Source organism: Pollachius pollachius (assembly GCF_949987615.1).
Source record: "Pollachius pollachius genome assembly, chromosome: 8".
NCBI lineage: Eukaryota > Metazoa > Chordata > Actinopteri > Gadiformes > Gadidae > Pollachius > Pollachius pollachius.
This window is the reverse complement of record NC_136941.1, coordinates 15424575-15445160: the sequence shown is the minus strand read 5'-3', so window position 1 is coordinate 15445160 and position 20586 is coordinate 15424575. Positions and strand designations below refer to the sequence as shown.

The window sequence follows — 20586 nt, the reverse complement described above, 5'->3', positions numbered from 1 at the left end:
CAGATTCCTTGGTTAACAGTCACTGTGATTAGTCTGCCTCATGCCTGGTAATTATACCCACAGTTTCCTTTCTCCACGCAGGGCACCCCTGGGTCCCGGCTAGGAGGACAAGGCGATGGCATTTCCTGTGGCAGTGTTGGCATAGAAATAACAGGAGTGCACCAGGAAGCGACGCGATTAGATAATGACAGAGCGGCGTTGTGTCGGTGGGCCGTGCTAAGTGCCCTCATGTCTTATCAAGAAGACACCCGAAAAGCCAGGAGGAGAGCACTGTAGAGAGACCTAGAGAGAGAGTGGGAGAAAGAGAGTGAGTTAACCGAGTTAACTGAGTTAAGTGTGTTCTTCTGCCACTACTGAGCCGCTCCACTGAACCATGTGCCAGTGCACTGGTCCAGCTGGGCTAGTGGGTTTGTTTTCAATGTCCTCCAACCATGGCATGCGCTTTATGGTGTGTGTGTGTGTGTGTGTGTGTGTGTGTGTGTGTGTGTGTGTGTGTGTGTGTGTGTGTGTGTGTGTGTGTGTGTGTGTGTGTGTGTGTGTGTGTGTGTGTGTGTGTCTATGCCTCGGTGTGTATGTTTGTGCATGTTCGACCTCTACGTGGGCTGGCCTCTATATATGTGTCTGTGTGTGTGAGAGTGTATGGGTGCTTCGTAATAAGTGTTTGTGTTGGTCTCTATATATGTGTGCATGAGTGTGTTGCCATCTGTGTGTGAGTGTGGGTGCCTCTGTGTGTGTGTGTGTGTGTGTGTGTGTGTGTGTGTGTGTGTGTGTGTGTGTGTGTGTGTGTGTGGTTGCATGGTTGCGTGAGTGTGTTGGCGTCTGTGTGTGAGTGTGGGTGCCTCTGTGTGTGTGTGTGTGTGGTTGCATGAGTGTGTTGGTGTCTGTGTAGTGGGTGCCTCTCTGTGTGTGTGTGCGTGTGTGTGAGTGTTGGCCTCCTTGTGTTTGTGTGTGAGTACTGGCCTCTATGAGGCGTGCTGTGTCCTCTCTCCTGACCGAGCGGGGCCTGGCCAGTGAGTCGGAGGGGGTTTGGGGCTCTTGTCTCTCAGGCCGAGCGTGTGTGTGTGTGTGTGTGTGTGTGTGTGTGTGTGTGTGTGTGTGTGTGTGTGTGTGTGTGTGTGGTCGACCTTCTGTTCATAACTGAGGCACCAACGCACAGGAATAATAATCATTTCAAAATAAAAAAACTGTAGAGAAATCGACATTCATATACACCTGAGGTCCAGTATAAACCCTGGCCTCCCATTCCCCCCCCCCGCCCCTTCATCTCAAGTTTTAGAACTGGCCGCTCACTTCAAAAGCCTTCAGCAGCCACAAGGTATCAGTGTTAATGTGGAGGCTGGCTCTTTGTAGTTCTGCATCCCCATGCCCCCCCATCCCCCTGTTCCCTCCCATACACACACACACACACACACACACACACACACACACACACACACACACACACACACACACACACACACACACACACACACACACACACACACACACATACCCTGCATCCTTACTGCTCTGGAGAAGATGAGGAATGGCTTGAGGAAACGTAACTAGATATTTTAACGATCTGCTGTAAGGCACAAGGTGCTGTTTGTTTGTTTGTGTCTCTTGTTTGTGTTAGTTGTTGAGTGTGTCTGTGTGTGGCCGAGCATGTCTGTCTGCCTATCAATGTGCGTGTATGTATATGTGTCCATCTCTATTTGTGGGTTTATATGTGTCTGTCAATGTGTGTATGTATGTGTCTCTGTCTACGTGTGTGTCTGTGTGTGTGTGTGTGTGTGTGTGTGTGTGTGTGTGTGTGTGTGTGTGTGTGTGTGTGTGTGTGTTTGCATGTCTGTTTGCCTCTGTGAACCTGAATATATGGGGCTAAAGATTGGGAGCAGCTTGGAAGATGTTTAACTACAGAATTCAGCCTGTACCCCTGGACGTATTCACTTCAGGGGGTCCGTTTTATAGGTAGCTTTTACGGTGGAAAGAAGCAACAGTACCTGTGCACACATGGCACTGCTTGTCAGTAATGGGGCACAATACCATATATGGTGACTGCTAACTGTAATCCTCAGTTGGAAGCCATCTTGTTGTCCTTTCTTCTGTTTGGTGCAACCTGAGACAGTGCAACAGACAATTTAATGTGTTACCAGCCGCAAAAAAAGCCTGAAATTGCTTTTTCTGTACTGTGAATGCTGTGTCCTTTACTATAAGAAATAAAAATAAGTAAACATTATTAATATTATAAGGAGGAGTTACAAAGACAGATAAATAACAGACGTTCAAGTACAATATACAAACATACATACAGTCAGACAGTCAAACAGATAAAGAGACAGACAGACAGCCAGACAGACAGGCAGGGTAGAGGAGCTGAAGCTGAGGACTAGGTGTTAGTGTTGGTGTTTGGTAAAGTATTTGGTGTGTGGAAACAGGCTTTAAAGATCACGAAGCTGTTGAATAAGGTGCTATTACTCATATCAGCTAATCTCTCCACCATATACAGTAAAATTGCACAAGGACTGACCCGGTTTTGCTAATGTACGACTGTAAGTTACCATGACAACGACCAAAATACCCCTCGTGGCAGAATAGGCATGGGCACTTTTAATGGTGTCCCTGTTTTCCTGGGAACCTGATTTCTCCTGCAGGAGCTGGCCTCAGGCAGGCTGTTACCGGTGGCACAGGTGACAGGTGGCCACAGCACCCTACCACAGGCATCAATAAGCCTTTCCCTGGAGGGCTCAGAGCTGGATCTGCAGGGAGCTGAAAGAGCAGAATCTCTCTCTCTCTCTCTCTCTCTCTCTCTCTCTCTCTCTCTCTCTCTCTCTCTCTCTCTCTCTCTCTCTCTCTCTCTCTCTCTCTCTCTCTCTCTCTCTCTCTAATCCTTCCCAAAAACGCCCCCGTCAACAAGAAGGAGGCAGTTGGTGTGATGGAGAAAATGGCCGTTAGACCGGCGTTTGGCCCTATGGTTTCATTATAATTACATTTAACGGCCAACGGCTGCTCATGACGCTCAGTTAAACGGCTCCTCATGTTGCTCGATGGTAGGAGGACCTGAATGCAAAGGCAAGGGAGCTATCGTCAACGCACGGCCCAGCAAACCTGAAACGCTACCTGCGTTACCAGCGCGTTGCATTGTACGTGTATATACTTTACGTGCTCCGTGTTCAGTCTATGGCCCAGTTTGAACACAGGTTTTTGGGTTCTTGCTGTTATTTGCTTTGGGATATAAGAGTATCACCTGATTGAGTTCAGTGTTGTCGATGATTTATCGGGCTCGGCGGCACGCCCGGACCCCCGTGTTCTAGCGGGTCCTGCAGCAGACAGAAGGAGAGCCCAGGCCCCTTGGTCTCACTAGTGGTGTACATAGCGCTGAGCTGTGACTCTATGGGGGAAACACTACAGCCATTACAGGAGGAAATAGGAGCCTTTATTAGTTTTTCAAGTGTACACCTGGCTTCTATAATGGGCCTCGCCATCCCACAGGCTTCTGTCTGTCTGTCTGTCTGTCTCTGTGTGTGTGTGTGTGTGTCTCTGTCTCTGTCTGCATACTTGTGCTTGTGTTCTTGCATACATTAGCGGTAGGCTAATAAGTATGTACTTTCCGTCGGCTAATTGGTCCACCAAAAAAGCTCACGTTCGTTAAGTGTTTGGCAATTTTCCGCTTTCCACTTTTCAAATATAAAAGATTAATACCAGGCTCTCCTTTCATTTGTTATTTCAAGTTATTGACGGGAAGTCAGCGGGCCAGAAGCTGGAATCGAGAACCCACGAAGCCCTTTGGTGATAAATTGTGTCGGGCAGCAGCAGAACTGAAGCCGGTTGTCTCGGCTTCTAACTTGTTTGAAAACGGACAAAAGTTGCTGACTCTTGCCTTTTCACATCCAAGTGGCATTTAGAAATGAACTCTGACGTCAAGAGCCACACTGCAAAGAGGCATGTCAGTGCAGAGTTTACTACGACCTTTGAGACTCTGCGAGGGTGTGGGTATGTGCGGATGTTGGGCTACATTCCAAATTGTACAAGCTCCAGGATCTCCCCTCAACAACCCCCCCCACCCCATATATTCACCCTCGCTCTCCCACCCGCCAACAATCTGGACACATACAAACCGGGCAAAACCGGACCAAACCAGGCTCGCCTCCACATGTCCTGTTCTGGGTGGGGTTGGCCTCCCCCACCTGCCATCACCCGCCTCCGTCCACTCAACCTCCGCCCTTCTCCACCCCCTGGGACTCTTAGACTGTCAGCGGGCGGAGGAAACACCTCTGTGCAGGCTGACGCTCATCCTGTGTGGAAGTGGCACAGGGTAGGGGTGCCGCCCGCCGCTGGGACGTGGTGTGAGGCACCGGTTAGGGAGCGGCCCCTCCACCCAAAACCCACCGAAAGGATATACAGTTCCAGATACAATACGAGGGGGAAAGGGCAATGCTCCGCACGGGAGCCAGAGGGACAGAGGAGAGGTTAACACACAAAGCAGCAGGGCTGCGTGGGTCTGTTGAAGGCCTGAATGCCATTGAAAGTCCGATGCAGAGATTGTCACGCACATGCTCTCTTGAGTTACCTCGCATTTCGATTGCGTGGTAATCACTTTTATTCCTTTAGTCTTCACACACAATTGAGCTTGCATGCACATGCACATGCACAGACACACACACACACACACACACACACACACTTTATACAAATTATACACACTCACCTATCCCGCCTGCTACTTGAGGGTTTCATGCGAGAGGCTCGTGTGTGGCTTCTTGGAAACTTTGGCTTATTCCAGAGGTGTAATTCCGTGGCAGCCAAAGGTGCATTTATGTTGTTTGGGAGAGTGAAGGGTAGTGTGTTATTTGGGTGAAATGGAATGTTTTTATTGAATAGCGTTTGTGCGCACTAGGGCCTAATCCTGTGGCCGCAGTGGAATAGCACCGTACTTTAGCGATTGCAGTAAAACGTGTGTGTTTGTCTGCATTAGCATGAAGTTCTTCGAGCGCAATGCAACTGGTCTCGGCTCGAACGCGGTGTCAGAGAGACAGTTTGTGGTTGTGACCTCACAAGGTTTTTCGATGCCTATTACGACAACGGTTAGCGAAAAGGAAGGTGGTGTAGATTTTGCATTGACTTATGTGGCTGTGCTTGTGTTTCAGATATTTGCAGAGTTAGGACTGCTTTAAATGTGTCTCCACTCAGGATGCCTTCTTTTGTCGAAGTAATCAATGCATTAGCATTAATCAATCACACTTACAGTGTGATTCCCTCAATCAATGGAATAGATTGTTTCAGCCAATCGATATATTAAAAAAAGATAACTCTAATCAATGCATTTACACTTCAGAGACCCTTACGTTAATTGCTGACAGAATTGGACACGCGCTCAATGTCCACAATGTGGACTGTTTGAGGACGGACAGAGGGCATACGGACCCCTTGGTGTGTGTGTGGTGTGCTATTTCAGGCGGTGGGCACGGATGACACATGGAGCAGCCTTGTGTTTAGTCGGAGTCAAAAGGGTTGACTCACTTTTTCTCAACAGCAGTGGTAGCAAATGTTTCCTCTGGCTGAAAATGTGTTTATGTTTGTTATTTTTAAACCTGACGTTGCAAAGAAATCTACTTTTGGAGACATCCCTACCCGACATTACAAAGCGTGTTGCGCTTTGCGCTTCTGAACAGTACACTTCTAGTTGAGTTTGTCGTGGTTCCTCCCGGTGAATAGCCTCCATTTTAGGGGCTGCTTGGCTGGCGTCCACCCCTGCTTTCTGGGACAGTTACACAGTCTTCTCCACAGGCCGCTCTGTAAACCCCCTTGTTCTCCTCTGTGTGTGTCTGCCCTAATTGCCGATGTGTAGTCGCTTCCCTACGAACAGAGAGGGCCCTTTGGCTAGTGTAGCACACGGCTTGCACACAATGCCGGCCACACTTCAGTGCACCGTGTCTTCTTAACGTGTCTGCTGTACCGGTAGGCAGCCATGCCGGCTGTACCGGTAGGCAGCCATGTCTGCTGTACCGGTAGGGAGCGGTAGCGGACATGTCTGCTGTACCAATAGTGGGGGCAGCTATGTCTGTAGTACAAGTTGTGGTAATAGCTGTAGCAGCTATGTCTACTGTATGGCTAGCGGTAGCAGATATGTCTGCTATGCAAGTAGGTGTAGCAGTAGCAGCTATGTCAGCTTTACTGGTTATTAGCATCAGCAGCTATGTCAGTTTTACTGGTAGCATTAGCAGCTATGTCAACTTTACTGGTAGGTAGTGCTAGCAGCCAGGGGCTCTGGAATGAGTTTAACATTGGGGGGGACACATATCGGAAACCTGACAGATCCGGTATAATTTTTAGGTGGGACAAATGCGCCTGTCTCCGATATTGGAGGGGACACGTCCCCTCCGTCCCCCCGGTTCCTACGCCCTCGCTAGCAGCTATTTCCACTAGAGTGTTAGAGGTAGCAGCTACGGTGGGAAGGAGTTGTGAGTTAAGAGGTGTGGTCATTGCAACCCGGAACAGGGCTTGTTGTTGATAATAGGATGAATATACCATCTGAGTCATCCATTCATCATCCCTGCGTCACAAAGTGCCTTCAAAACAGTTTAAATTTACCAGAACCCATGAAATGTCTTATTTTTGACTCAGTTAGCTCAGCCTTTCATTGGCTGTTACCGTTACGTTACTTACGTGCCTCTCTTCAACTACCGTTTAAACAAAAAACCTAGGTGGGAAGTCGCTCTGTAAATAAGTGTTCTGTTTGGCTAAGTCAAGGGTTATATCCATCCATGTACAATGTTTACACATGCGTGAGTTTGTCTACGCGTGCGTGTGTGTATATTTTGCATTGGTTTGTAACTTACTGGAAGTGGCTGGGTTGATATAGCTGTGTGTGTGTGTGTGTGTGTGTGTGTGTGTGTGTGTGTGTGTGTGTGTGTGTGTGTGTGTGTGTGTGAGACCTTTTAGGGAATGCAGGGTGGCGGACGTGGTTTCCAATGAATCACGTTCGGACGGTTATTAAAACCAGGAAAATCCTGTGTGTGTGTGCGTGTGTGTGTGTGTGTGTGCATAAGGCCATCTCTCTCTCTCTCTCTCTCTCTCCATCAGAGCTGAACGACTCCCTAAATTAAAACTCACCTCATCTCAGCCACTTTCTATTTGACCCCCTGGAGCCCGTAACCATACCTCACATTAGCTCTGTTGCCCAAGCAATACCCTTTCCTCATGGCACTGCCACCCGGACCCCCTCCGGCCTCAGCTCGGGGCCGGCCTAGCCAGCCCAGCACACGGTTGGCCCCCACCCTGATGTCGACGTGTCAGGCCTTGTGAGCGTCATGCTCGCCATACTTGCTGACGTTCAGTGACAGTGTATTGTTTTGGCAGGAAGGAAATGGTATGGATGGATGGTTGAAATGGTAGTTTACTTAATACACGTGTTGTTGTATAATCAATTCAACTTTTTATGGAGCAATATATTTTTCCTTTATTTGAAATAGTGCTGTGGAGAAAAGGGGCTCCAGGCTGTTCCCATCACTCCCCCCAGCATTCTGTATTCTTTCAGCCGTTTCCCTACACCCCTTCTTCTCTTTTACCCCCCCCCCCCCTCCAAAAATATCATGCTCCTAATCTGTGGGAGCCGGAGCAGTCCTCCCACTCAGTGTGGGAGGACTGGGCCAGGGCCCGCTGTGCCCAGTGACCTGATTTAGGGTGAGAGGATAGGCCTGACAGGATGACTTAGCCAGCCCCCCCCCTGCCCCACCACCACCACCACTACCACCCACACACCACCACTTACCCCACCCTCCCCCTACCCAGTCATCCATCTCCGGGCCGCTGAGAAAACCATAACCCCAGTGGAAGGAAAATAACCAACATTGGCCAGTCGCACGCTCATAACAGGAGCCCGCGAGCGTCCTCAGCAGGTAGGCCGTGATTGGGCGGCTGCAGGGTGGAATGCCCGCCCGAAGGTTAGTCTATAGCTGGGCGATAGAGTGCAAGGGGACGAGCAGTGATGAGGGCAGAAGTGTTAATCTGGAGCCAGATGTTGTTATGTGTGATTGGTTGGCCGTTGATCCCCCTCTATGTGTGCATGCATGCGTAGTACGCCGACAGTTAGTTACTGGGTGACGTAGTCTCACCGCCTCAAGGGAGGCTCACGAGTGTCAGGGATTGGTCCATTGGTTGTTGCATGGGCGATCCCACTGGGGCTGTTGTGGAACAATAACAGAAGGATTCCTCTCTCATCAGTCCTACATTGGAACAGACGGTTCCAACGTTAAGTCACTGCCTCTTTGACAATAATACGTCTCTTTTCTGCCATGGTCAACAATATCATGCATGGTGATTTGAATCTCCCCTCTGTGTATATTCAGTGATTTTGCCAAGAAACACTGGAGTGTATTTGGTGCAGCCTGTCTTTCGGTGGAGTTGTTCAGTGTGTAATGATATGAGTTTCTCTGCTGTGGTGACGAGGTGCTCCACGTGGCCGCTTCTACCCCTGTGTCGATGTAGGGTAGTATTACAGTGTTTGTTGCCGCAGTGCTGTGTAAACCTGGCCGTGGCACAGTTTTCCCCTCCAGCCTCAGAGGGTGAGGGCCTTTAAAAGCTAGCGAAGGAGGAATATATGGGCAAATCAAGGTCAGTGCATTTCTTTCTCCTTTCGCTCGGGGATGTTGTGGAGTCAGGCTGCACAATATGTTCCCGTATCAAATACACACTGATACATCAAATAAACGACGTGTCATCTATAGCCTTTCTCTATCGTTTAAAGTGGCAGGGAACATTTTTGGGGGTAAATCCATGGTGACTTTGAGACACGTCAGCTCAAGTAACCTCCAACTAAGCAGCCTATAAAAGTAAATAGGGCAGTGTAAGTAGAACACTATTTCACCAGGATGTCAGCTTATCTCAGTGGTGTTCCCCTGGTTTCCTGTTTGTCTATTGAGAACAACATCGCACATCATCTCGTTTCCATTGAACTCCCCGATTAAAAATGACGTTCCCGGCGGGCACACCAGTCTCTGCATGTAGGTGCCGCCGGTCTGGGTGTCTCTGAAGGGATTTGTCAAGTCCATGGAAAGAGTTTCATTCAGGAAGACATAAGTGAGAGGAACGGAGACTGTCAGTCTGTCAGGCCAACAGAGAACCGACACAGAATCAATCAATATAGTCAGAGCTGGCATGAGAGAAAGAGAGGGAGAGAGAGGAGGGGGGAGGGGAAGGGGGGGGGGAAGAGATACACAGATTGTAGTGTAGACAGACGTTAGCAGTGAAGAATGGATTGACTCGATTCTACATTTTGGGCATGGGGGGGGGTGTGCTGTGGGGGTTGTCGTCTCTGCGTTGTCAGGGGATACCAGAGCAGCTTTGACTGGCTGGCGGTCGACGCCCCCCTCCCCCCCTGATGCATAGGAGGGATTCGTCTCCCAGACAGCAGTGGGGTGGGGGAACTGTACTCAAGGGATGATGGGTAATAAATGGCGCTCAGAAAGCCGCCGAAATGGGCTGACAGTAACTGTCAGTCGGCAGTCTGCTGGGGATGAGTGTTTGTGTGTGTGTGTGTGTGTGTGTGTGTGTGTGTGTGCGTGTGTGTGTGTGTGTGTGTGTGTGTGTGTGTGTGTGTGTGTGTGTGTGTGTGTGTGTGTGTGTGTGCATGTATGCGGGTGTTTGATGTCTGTGTGTTAACGCTTGCAGGCATTTAGTTGTGTTAGGTTCTGGATTAGGATAAATCAAAAGTCTCTTTGCATTTTTTGCAATTTTGGGATCAAAGGCAGGCTTTCTTTGAGACACACACACAGACACACACACATACCCACACACAGTTCCTATGCGATGATATTTGTCTGAAATTCCATAGCTGGTGTCCCGTTGTCACCTAGGGGTCATGTACTTTCTGCAGAACCACATGCTTTTCACTTATATACCCCCGAGACACACACACACAGACACACACACACACACACACACACACACACACACACACACACACACACACACACACACACACACACACACACACACACACACTCATACAAACACACAGACATACACACACAACCATGGCAACTTAACAGGTACAGCATGTGCAGGGAAGTAAATATTGCACTGTTCAATGAATCACTGCAAAAAATATCTTTGCATGAGCACACTTGAGTCAAGGCTTCAGCCAAGCACAAGTGCTTGGCTGAAGCCGGCAGAGTAATGTAGTCTTTCCAGTTAAGACACCAACAACATGCTCTTAGAATCCTGGTCCCCTCTGGCGTGGATGAGGATGACCCACATGGCTCCATACAGTGAGGAGTAAACAAGAGCAATGCTCGTTGTTCATTGGGACCAAGAAACAACCAAAAATACCAAAATAAAAATGGTGGACGCCCTTCAGATAAGTGCTGCCATGGCAACCCCGAGATCCCCATCGGTGCCACAGCGGTTATGGCCTTTAACATAGCATTCAGATGTGATTGTTCCTCTTTTAACCTGGTTTCATATTGAGATCCTTACCTGTAGGAGAAGGGGAATGCACTCCAGGGGGTTTTCAACAAAGGTATCGGCTAAGTATCTGTTGTTAACAGTATTCCGTGTGAACCCTCTCTGTTAGAATCAGTGTGTTGACTGACTCATTGTCAGTCATGGTTTTTAATCTTTTGTCTAGCAGGGCGTTGGAGCCCTTAGAGTGGTGCTCAGGTCTGGGAAATCATATCATACTGTCTCATCCCCATTATATATGGACACAAAAATCAAGGGGAGGTTTGTTTTTTCCTATTGTAATAGGACATTATAAATAGATTAAGAGAAAAACAATCACGCACACACAAAAATAACTTCACTTCCCATAGTCCTCCTTATCTTTCTTTGAAAAGAGTGGGTTTCACTGAGCTTTCGCTTTAACTATGAATGGAAGGTGCGGGAACCTAGCTGTGATTGGTCGGCTGGGCCGTGACAGGACCACATGTGGCCCGGAGGGGGGGAGCAGTGATCAGGTTTGGCCAGGTGCAGTTTCTTTGAGCGCACCTTCACACAAACAGATGACTGTGTTTGTGTGAGTGTGTGTGTCAGCCTATTATACCGCGCCAAGGTTGGAAGATGTGGTTCTGGGTGTGTTCTTGGTTTCTTGTGTGTGTGCTGGAAACCGCCACACAATGCAGTCTTTAGTACACACTGTGTTGGCAGAGTGGGAGGAGAACATGCTACGCTATTGATGGATGCTACGTTGAAAGTTGTACTTTTCCTACTTGGTTCCCTTTGGATTGTTGGATACGTGAAGCACGAAGCGGACCGTGAGCTAAGGTAATGAATATTTTTCACGTGCTTTCCCTAGATTTCAAATCAAACTAAAAACCTCTGAGGTTTCTGTTGCTTTCAGAGATAGCCTCATAGAGACCGAATGGCCTTTGCTCCCTAGAACCGTGACTGGGGAAATTTCCAAACAACGCTGTGTTGTAAAAGATGATAAGCGTGAGGTTGTTTACTTTTAACAAGTCGTAATGCTTGGTTCTTGTTCTGCACTTGAATCACAACGCTCTTTGACTCAATCAATACAGCCCTAATTCATTGCATCCTAATGGAATATTATGGGATTTCAGATCAGAGCAGGGGATTGAGTGCTGGCCCCTTCCCCTGTGTCATCGAGTTCCTGTTTACTGTTAATCTTCTTGATCCCCGGCCCTGGTATATTCGCTCAGGTAACCATGGCGACGGCAGGTTGCCATAGGTACTGGCCACTATGCCCGTGTCTCCCAGCCCCTTGAGCAGAGTGTTTGTTTTTCCCAAGGATGACCCCGGCCCTGGGTCAAAGAGTTGCCTGCTGGTGTGCGGCTTGTCTGAGGAACATGCCCCGTTCACTTGTTTATACTCTAGGTCAAGTTAATACGCTCCTTTGATTTATAGGGTTAGGGTTAGTGCAGGCTGACGAGTCAGGGAGAGCACTGGGAACGCTTTCCAAATACTTGTGCCGGAGGGAGTACCGAAATCTTTTATATTCTTCCCTTTATTTGTCCTTGTTTCTGCCTCATCTAAACAGTTGCTAGCGCTCCGTGATCTGTGTGCCTGTGTCTGTCTCGAAGCTATTCTTCAATTCATTTAGTTTTTGCTGAGTTGCAAAGTCCAGCCTGATTGGTTGATCTCGCAGTGCGTCCTTTAGCGGTGAGGAGAGGGTAGGAAAGGCTGGGCCAATGCCAAGTGAAACAGACTCATCTCCTAGAGACGAGTCAGCCACTGCCTTAAGACCACAGCAAGAAAAAAATAAAAGTACACAGTCGGATTCCAATGAGACGAGGGAGACGGAAACATGGGCCGCGCTCCAGCCGAGATAAGACGGGGGGTGACTGGAATCCAACCATAAGCCAGCAGTAATGGATCACTGCGAGGCTGCAGTTTACACAGCTTTTTACCAAAAGCCCATCTATCTGCTGCTTTAATGGAAACACACATCAGATAACAGCTAAATTACAGGCGTCGAGGGACACTGAGCGGTTGTGTGCGCGGGCTCGTGCGTAACACGTGGGATGCGCACACACAACAGTGAGCTCAGAGAAAAGGAAAACAGAGGTAATATGTTGAAGGTCGGCCTCCTGTCAGGTAAAGGTTATCCACCTGACGGCGCTCCAGATCCACCGATATCCCCTCTATGCAGGCAGGAAATACATTTGGGTCTATACACACACATACACACACACACACACACACACACACACACACACACACACACACACACACACACACACACACACACACACACATAATCACAAAGTGGTATCAAGAAGATTGAATGCATCAGCGGTGGCTGAGTGAAACCAATATCCAATCTCTTGCAGTACAAAAAGTTTTGAGCTGTAATGTTCTCAGGGCCACCTTTTCCCGGAGGCAGAATCAATTGCCAGTGGCTTCCAGTTCTCCTCTGCTTGCCCTCGCTCTCGGCTCTCTATTTCACAGTATACACATGATCTTAAACACACACACACACGCGCGCACGCGCATACGCACACACACACACACACACACAGACCCAGAGGCAAAGGTCGGTGGTCTGTGACCGTTCCACTGCGCTGCACCTACATTAGGATTAGGCTAGGTGATGTCAGGAAGGGGTCCCGCTTTGATGCTCTGCTACGCTGGTCAAACCCCGTAATGAACTGTGTCTAATGGGGCAAGCAAGCCTAACGTCCTGATCAATAACCCCCCCCCCCCTCTCTCCCTCCCCTTCCCTCCCTCTCCCCCCCCGCCTCCCTCCGTCCCTCCACAGATCTGTCTCCCAAGTACCAGTGCAGGTCGGTGGACTACCTGTGTTCCCCGCAGCTGGTGAAGAAGGCCCCTCCCCCCAGACCATGTCAAGAGAGGCCGACCCTCAAGCCCCGCCCCCCATCAGACTCCTCAGCCCGGCCGCCGACCGCCCAGAAACCTCAAGGTAGGAAAAGAAACGACCGCAGCACACGACACACCGCTGATATATGTGTTGGTGCCCGGGCCGTCCGTCCAAACGTCTGGGATGTTTTAGTTCTGCACGGCTGCAGTTCCTCCCAAGGCCGTGTAGTTTGTGATGGCTTGTCGTTGATATCGGGCCCCTGAAGGGAAGCCCTTCTGTGATATGTCACCTGTCACTTCCATGGCCCCTGTGTCAGCCGAACCTGCCTGGCTGTAGGTCACCTCCAGGAAGAGCCGTCGTTGCAGGCTAATGCCATATAGGTTATGAATTCAGCCAGTGAAACATTACACCACTTGATTTTAACATGCCCTGCAGCGCTACTCAAAATACTTAACGCGTCTTTACCTGTTCCACATTTAGTCCGGCACTGCTATTGTGTGTGTGTGTGTGTGTGTGTGTGTGTGTGTGTGTGTGTGTGTGTGTGTGTGTGTGTGTGTGTGTGTGTGTGTGTGTGTGGCAGGCAAAATTATCCATGTAACCCACCACTTATTATCGTTACGAATCCTGTCCCTGCATATTACTGATGTTCCAATGAAAAAAAACAAAATGTAATTGGTTACAGCAATACACCCACCCATGCAGACCACTATATGTGCATGCACACACACGCCCACATGTGCAAACACACCAGAGCAACTACTAGGAAGGAAACCGCACTCAGACACACACACACACACACACACACACAAACACACAGACACAGACACACAGACACACACACAGCTCAACAACACATCATCATTTCTACCTGCTTCCTCAATTCAGACACAATGTCAAATTAGTCAGATAATAAACTCAATTAAAACCTTAAATAGTTGTTTATTGTACATCTTAACAAGGTCAATCCAACCTTTTTTAAAATATTTTGTCGGCTCGGCTCAGCATCCTTTTTTATTAGACTTCGTCTTGACACCACTGTGATAAATGCTCACACTCATCTTAACATCCTGTTCTGAAACCAGGAAGTCCTCAGACGGCTGTGTCTCTGAGCTAATCCTTCCCCACACTGCTTCTCTCTTCGCGTGTTACTCTTATCGGACTCAACACATTTAGGGTTTGACGTCTTGGGGGAATGCGAGCAGGCATCCAGCTGGGCTCTATGGAGCTTCTGACTTTCAGGAACACACACGGGTCACATGGCGTGAGATCGCTAGGGCTGTTTCACAGGAGAACTCTCCTGCCGCTCCTTCTCCCTGTGGCTACCTGACCTGGGCTCCTTTCGTCTGCAGTGCCCCCTAAACCGCCACACCTGCTGGCCCTCGGACAGGACAAGAAGCCCAAGAGGATCCCCCCCGCGCCTTCCAGGCCCCTGCCGGCGCCCCCTCCTCCCCCCAAACCAAAGCCCGTGTTGACAGCTCCCGCCCAGGGTCCTCAGACCCAGAGAGAAGCCCAGAAGGTCGGGCTGCTCATCGAGAAGTTTGAGAGCTCAAGGTAGGCTCTTCATGTCTCTCTTTCACTGCATTGTTTTGTGTCTGTTCACAGTTATGCGTTTTGTAGCAGTAGTAGTACATGTTCGGTTTTACTTCATTGTTAGTCATTTAGTCGCAGACCACCTTATCCAGAGCAACTTTTCAAAATCAAAGCATACAATAAATACAAATAAATAAATATTCAATAAAACTTTTACACATAAGTAAATTAAGGATTTTGCTGCACCATAATTTGGACAGAGGGCAGTGCAGCTGTAGGAATCCCATACAGGACTTTGAGGTGTTATCAATGTCATGTTGTCCCACCTCTCCTCCAGCCTCTCCATATGTCTGAGCTTAACACCGAGTGGCCCCTGTGTGTCTCCCTGCAGGGTCCCTATCCTGGGGGTGGTTCCCAGGAGCCAGCTGCAGCTGTGTCTGAAGATGGAGCTGGTCTCTGACGCCTCGGCCCCCCGCGGTCAGAGCCCCGCCGGCTCCACGGGGGCCCAGGACGACTCCGGGGACGCCTCCTCCCTGCTGGACAAGCTCTCCCTGGGCCCCTCAGAGCGGGCCGACGAGGAGGCGGAGCTCTCGCGCCTGGCCTCGTTGCCTGTCGCCGACAGCAACGAAGACCTGCCCCTGGAGGAGGAGGTGGACGTGCCCGGCGTCATGGTGTGCCTCCAGCGGGCCGAGCTGCGGGAGGGGGAGGAGCACCGCGGCCACCACCCGGACTCCTCGGAGCCCAGCGGCAGCGGGAAGGTCCCCAACCGGGACAGCGGCATCGACAGCCCGTCCTGCACGGTGGAGGGCGAGGTGTTCCCCAACGAGGACGCCATCGACGAGGAGGACCGCTACGACAGCGTCACGGAGACGGAGACCAGCGTGTCCTGCTGCGTCACCCTGGGCAACAAGCGGGACTCCACGCAGGACGAGGACAGCGACCTGGATGAGGGGAGCTGCGGGGAGGCGGAGGGGGCGGAGAAGACGGACGCGCTCTCGGAGGCCTACAGAGTACGTACTCATGAGCCCCGTGCAGAACCACCTGGGGTGGGGCGGTGGAATGCGCCTTCTGGAACAGGGTGCACTGTAACTTGCCTTGTGTTGTTATCGGGCCTTTCATGTAGTGGAAAAAATTAGAGACACACAGACACAGACGGTCTATTATTATCTCAGTCTGAGTGAAGAGAAAAGAATAGAAAAGAAAAGAAGGTCCCTTCCGCATTGCAACTTCAGACTGCTTAGTGTGTGCTGTGTTGGCACCAGAGACTAGACACAAGGACAAGGCAGTTATGTTGCTACTTATAAAAAGGTTTCTACCTACTCGGGGCAGTAAGTACATGTGTTGATGGCTGCCAGATGAAATAGTGCTGAGAACGAAGTCCAACCCGCAGCAGTGCTGGAGTTTATGTTTATGTCTTCCCCGTGACCGTGACCGTTGACTGTGAACCACCGTGACTAACACAGTAACACAGTCCCACAGTTATAGAGTCAGCCACTGTTCTCACACAGATCAGGGCAAAACCGGTCCAGACCCGCTCAGCCAATGGGACGTCTGTACAGATATGATGCTACTGATATGCTGAAACAGAAAATCTGAACTTTTATTTAACTTAAAAATAATATCATACTCTCCCAGTGTCTGTTTCACAGATAGACTGATAGACAATTATAAAGGATATATAGTTGGGAAGATGTAGAGGGAAAAATCAACAAGCTCATTAAGCTGAACAGTAGGGGCATATTTGTGAGGTACGGTGTCCGAGGCTGTTGAGTTCAGGGCAGGGCTGCTGGTGTTTTACTTCCTGTGCCAAATCTCTTAAGCCCTAGTTCACAAACGCACGCCCTCCTCTGCTGAGGAGTACACCTATATCCTACTTGGATAGGTGTTCTTCATATTTATCAATTCATGTAATGTGTGTGTGACGTCTGCACATGTTTGGGTGTGTGTGTGTGGATCTTGCTGACAGGACAACGACGCCTCAGCTGATGTTGAAAGTCGAATAATGACAGCTTTTTTTTTTACACAGGATGTGGCTTTTTTGTCAGTGCACATTGCAAGAACATAAGGCAGCATTAAAATGGCTCTTGTAACATCCTCTTGACCAAAGTTAAAGTATTTAACCCGGGCTGCCTCTTGATGAGGTTACCTGTCAAGGTCACTCTAAGAGTAGATTTACAGACATCTTGTCTACTGTAAGCATAACCTCCCATTTCCTGTCTGTGGGAGTGAGTGTGCTTCCTCCGGCCAATCACAAACGTGTGTGTGTGTGTGTGTTTGTGTTAGTGAGTGTGTGTGTGGGTGCGTGTGCGTGCTCGCCTATGTACGTGTGCTTCTGGGTGCGTGCGCTCACGTGTGTTTGGGTGTGTGTGTGTGTGTGTGAGCGTGAGGGAGCATGAGAGAGCACCAGACAATTGTTATGAAACCATCTTTGTCGCAACGGGCTTCCTGTAATCTCTTGTACGTTGTGTCACCGCCGCTGACGTGGAATGTGCCCGCAGCCTCTTCGTGCCTTACTTGAATTTAACCACGACACTTCCAGGTGTTGACAACATGCCCGCGTCCATCACAAGGTTGTGTCCTATCGATCACCCCCACCCCCAGGTTATTGCCATGATATCAACGTGGGAAATACCAACCACGTTCTCTTCATTGGAGCTCTTTTTAATGTTTCCCTCCTGGACAACCTCAGGTGTTTGTAACTCACTGGTGTCATTTCATCCCCTTCTATGTTGTGATCCTGTGATTAATAGTGATGGTGTTTGATGGGGTGGTGCGGTGAGTGTTTAACCAAAGGTTTGTTGTGTCTCCGCAGAGCCCCGAGGCCCAGAGGCTGCTGAATATCGCCAGGGAGCTTCTCCACACAGAGGAGGCCTACGTCAAGAGACTGAATCTCCTAGACCAGGTAGCTGCCAAGCATATCACACACACACAAACAGATGCAAGCGTGCTCACGCGCACACACACACACACACACACACACACACACACACACACACACACACACACACACACACACACACACACACACACACACACACACACACACACACACACACACACACACACACACACACACACACACACACACACACAGGCAAAGGCCCATTGTTTAATCCCTGTACCAGTATCATTTAACTTCCTTATTAGGTGTGACTTTGCATGGCAAATCTGTGTGGTTCTGCTATAAATCTCCTGAAATACCTAAGTGTGCTGCACCAGTGGTTGGCAATTGTGATTGCGATCATCCGTTGAGCTGGATACGTTTTGACACTGATCCACTAGACGAGAACAACCCTTCTTCTGTTCACTAGATTTAGTGAGGTGTGCTAGTGTGACAGGCTATTTGTATTAATAGTGCGTGCTTCTTTGCCTTATGTTGATCGTTGAACGTTTGTTCCGTTTCCTCTTTTCTCAGTTGATTATACAAAGTAACACACCTTTGTCTGTGCGTTTGTGCCGTTCACTTATATCTGCATGTATTTGTTTAGGAACAGTGTGTGTGTCATTGAAGATGGAGACAGTCGACTGAGCAATAATGTGTGTAAGCCTGGATTAAATATGGAATCAAATTATTTACTAGGCGCTGGGACAGCTCCACATTGCAGGGTAACAGCTTGAGTTTGATGGAGTTGCCAGACTGCACTTTTTACTAAATTAACTAATTTTCTATAAACAAATACATTTCCTATAAACAAATGATAAAAAAAAAGCCCAAAATAATAATAATTGCACCAGTAATTGAAAAATGTTTTTGGAGCATTATTCTAAATTATAACATTCATTAAATATTACGCCTACAATTATCGCATGTTTACATACTGAATTAAAATGTAGCAATTGTTAGGCTGATTTTAATTTCCTATTCTAAGAATTACTTGTCTTTAGAAACAGAAGAACAACCACAATGTCGGAAAGGACAGTGTAGATTCTGTTTGACTCTGTTTTGGCTCCCTTCTCTAAGACCAGAGAGAGGTGAATTAGTCTTGGGAAAAGCCTGTTTGCCATGGAGGATATATCAATGGCGATTGAGCAGCTTAACCTTGAGCCAGCCAGGTAAATACAATAAAAAGAAAGCAAAGAACATCTATGGCAGAGCTCTCAAATCCTGCTTTGTGAAATAGCCACTTAGTCATGCGAATGAGACTCGAGATTCTGCTTCATTACAACTCAAGTCTGGCTTCAAGAAGACATGCCTGGGGTTCTTTTCTCATTCTTTGTTTTGTGAAGCATAATCTCTGGGCTGGCCCTCTTCCCTGCTAATCTCTCTCGTCTATTTAATCAATAGACTGCTGCTTTTCAAGGGGTCACCCATTTTTTGTGTGTTTTGTAGCCAGTGCTATCGAGTTGTCGTGGTTATATTTCTTCTTAACTTCATGGGGTAGAGATGATGATGATATAATCCATATCAGGGACTTTATATGGTTCATGGGGTACTCAGGGAAAGCAAAACCGCATTACCATTTCCTGTTATGTTGCTCTATTTCAGCTATCTGCCAGCTTCAAGAAGTCTTTATTGGGGGCGTTTGAACACATGATGACTGACACACTTTTAACAGTCTGATGCCTATCTTACTAGTTGCTCTGAATTTTAAAGATTCACGACGTGCTCTGGAAAATATCAAAATGTATTTACATGCTTGCTGATGAGAACAAAACTAAATCTGCCTTTTTTCGTCCATGTGATATTTATACAAACATTGTGTTTTGCCTGTTTCTTTTTATGATGGCTCATTGGGGAATGATAGTATAACTATTTGTAATAATTGCATCTGGTTTCAATACAAATGGCTTTGAATTAAAGATAAACTAGGTAGCAGGACCTGAATGTCAAAGAAACTGTCTCAGTCCACATACTCTCTCAGGAACCATATTTTAGCAGAAGTAGTTGTAGTAGTAGCAGCTGGTGGTAGGGTTGTAGGGGTTGTACTATATCCAGTGCTCCAGCCGGTTGCTGATGTGTGTGCTGCTGTGTTGCCAGGTATTTTGCACTAAGTTGACCGAGGCGGCCATCCCCCAGGACGTGATCACAGGCATCTTCTCCAACATCTCCTCCATCTACTGCTTCCACGACAAGTTCCTCCTCCCCGAGCTCAAGACACGCATCATCGGGGAATGGTGAGAGGCCCACACGCACGCAAGCACGCACACACACACACTCACTCACTCACTCACTCACTCACTCACTCACTCACTCACTCACTCAAACACGCGCACACAGATACAAACACACATACACACAGTCTGCTGGACGGGAATGTTCATGAGACGGTGGTTACGGTCTCGGATGCGGAGTGTAATCAGTTTGTCTTTTATATTGGCTATAATACTTTGAAGACAGCTGCTTGGCAATAGGGAGAATTATTGCCCTCAATGGCAATAATGTGTGTGTACGTGTCTGTGTGTGTGAGTCAGTGTGTGTGTACGTGTCTGTGTGCCCGGTTAATGGATGTGCCTCTCAGGGCATTTTCATTTTCTGTTGTCACTGAGGACAGAAAATGTATTAATGTGTGTGTATGCGTGTGTGTTATCATACCGGTGTCAGCCACAGGAGAAAAAATAGCTTCCCTAAAGAGCTTTGGTTAGACAAATTACGGATCAACACATTATTGTTTTACCCCATCGCTTGAATACATTAAATCTGAAAACAGATACACAGGGAGGGAGGCAGACACACACACACACACACACACACACACACACACACACACACACACACACACACACACACACACACACACACACACACACACACACACACACACACACACACACACACACACACACACACACAAAAGGACCTG

At 48.5% G+C, this 20586-nt stretch overlaps 1 protein-coding gene across 1 annotated transcript in view; it reads left to right on the top strand.

Moving 5' to 3' along the window:
- Positions 1-20586, top strand: part of fgd (faciogenital dysplasia) — a 52417-nt gene that overhangs the window by 20326 nt on the left and 11505 nt on the right. Inside the window, exons 2-6 of the mRNA XM_079741887.1 lie at positions 13196-13357; positions 14605-14806; positions 15177-15795; positions 17598-17687; positions 19764-19900. Coding sequence (XP_079598013.1) covers positions 13196-13357; positions 14605-14806; positions 15177-15795; positions 17598-17687; positions 19764-19900 — 1210 coding nt within the window. The remainder of the gene's footprint in view (positions 1-13195; positions 13358-14604; positions 14807-15176; positions 15796-17597; positions 17688-19763; positions 19901-20586) is intronic.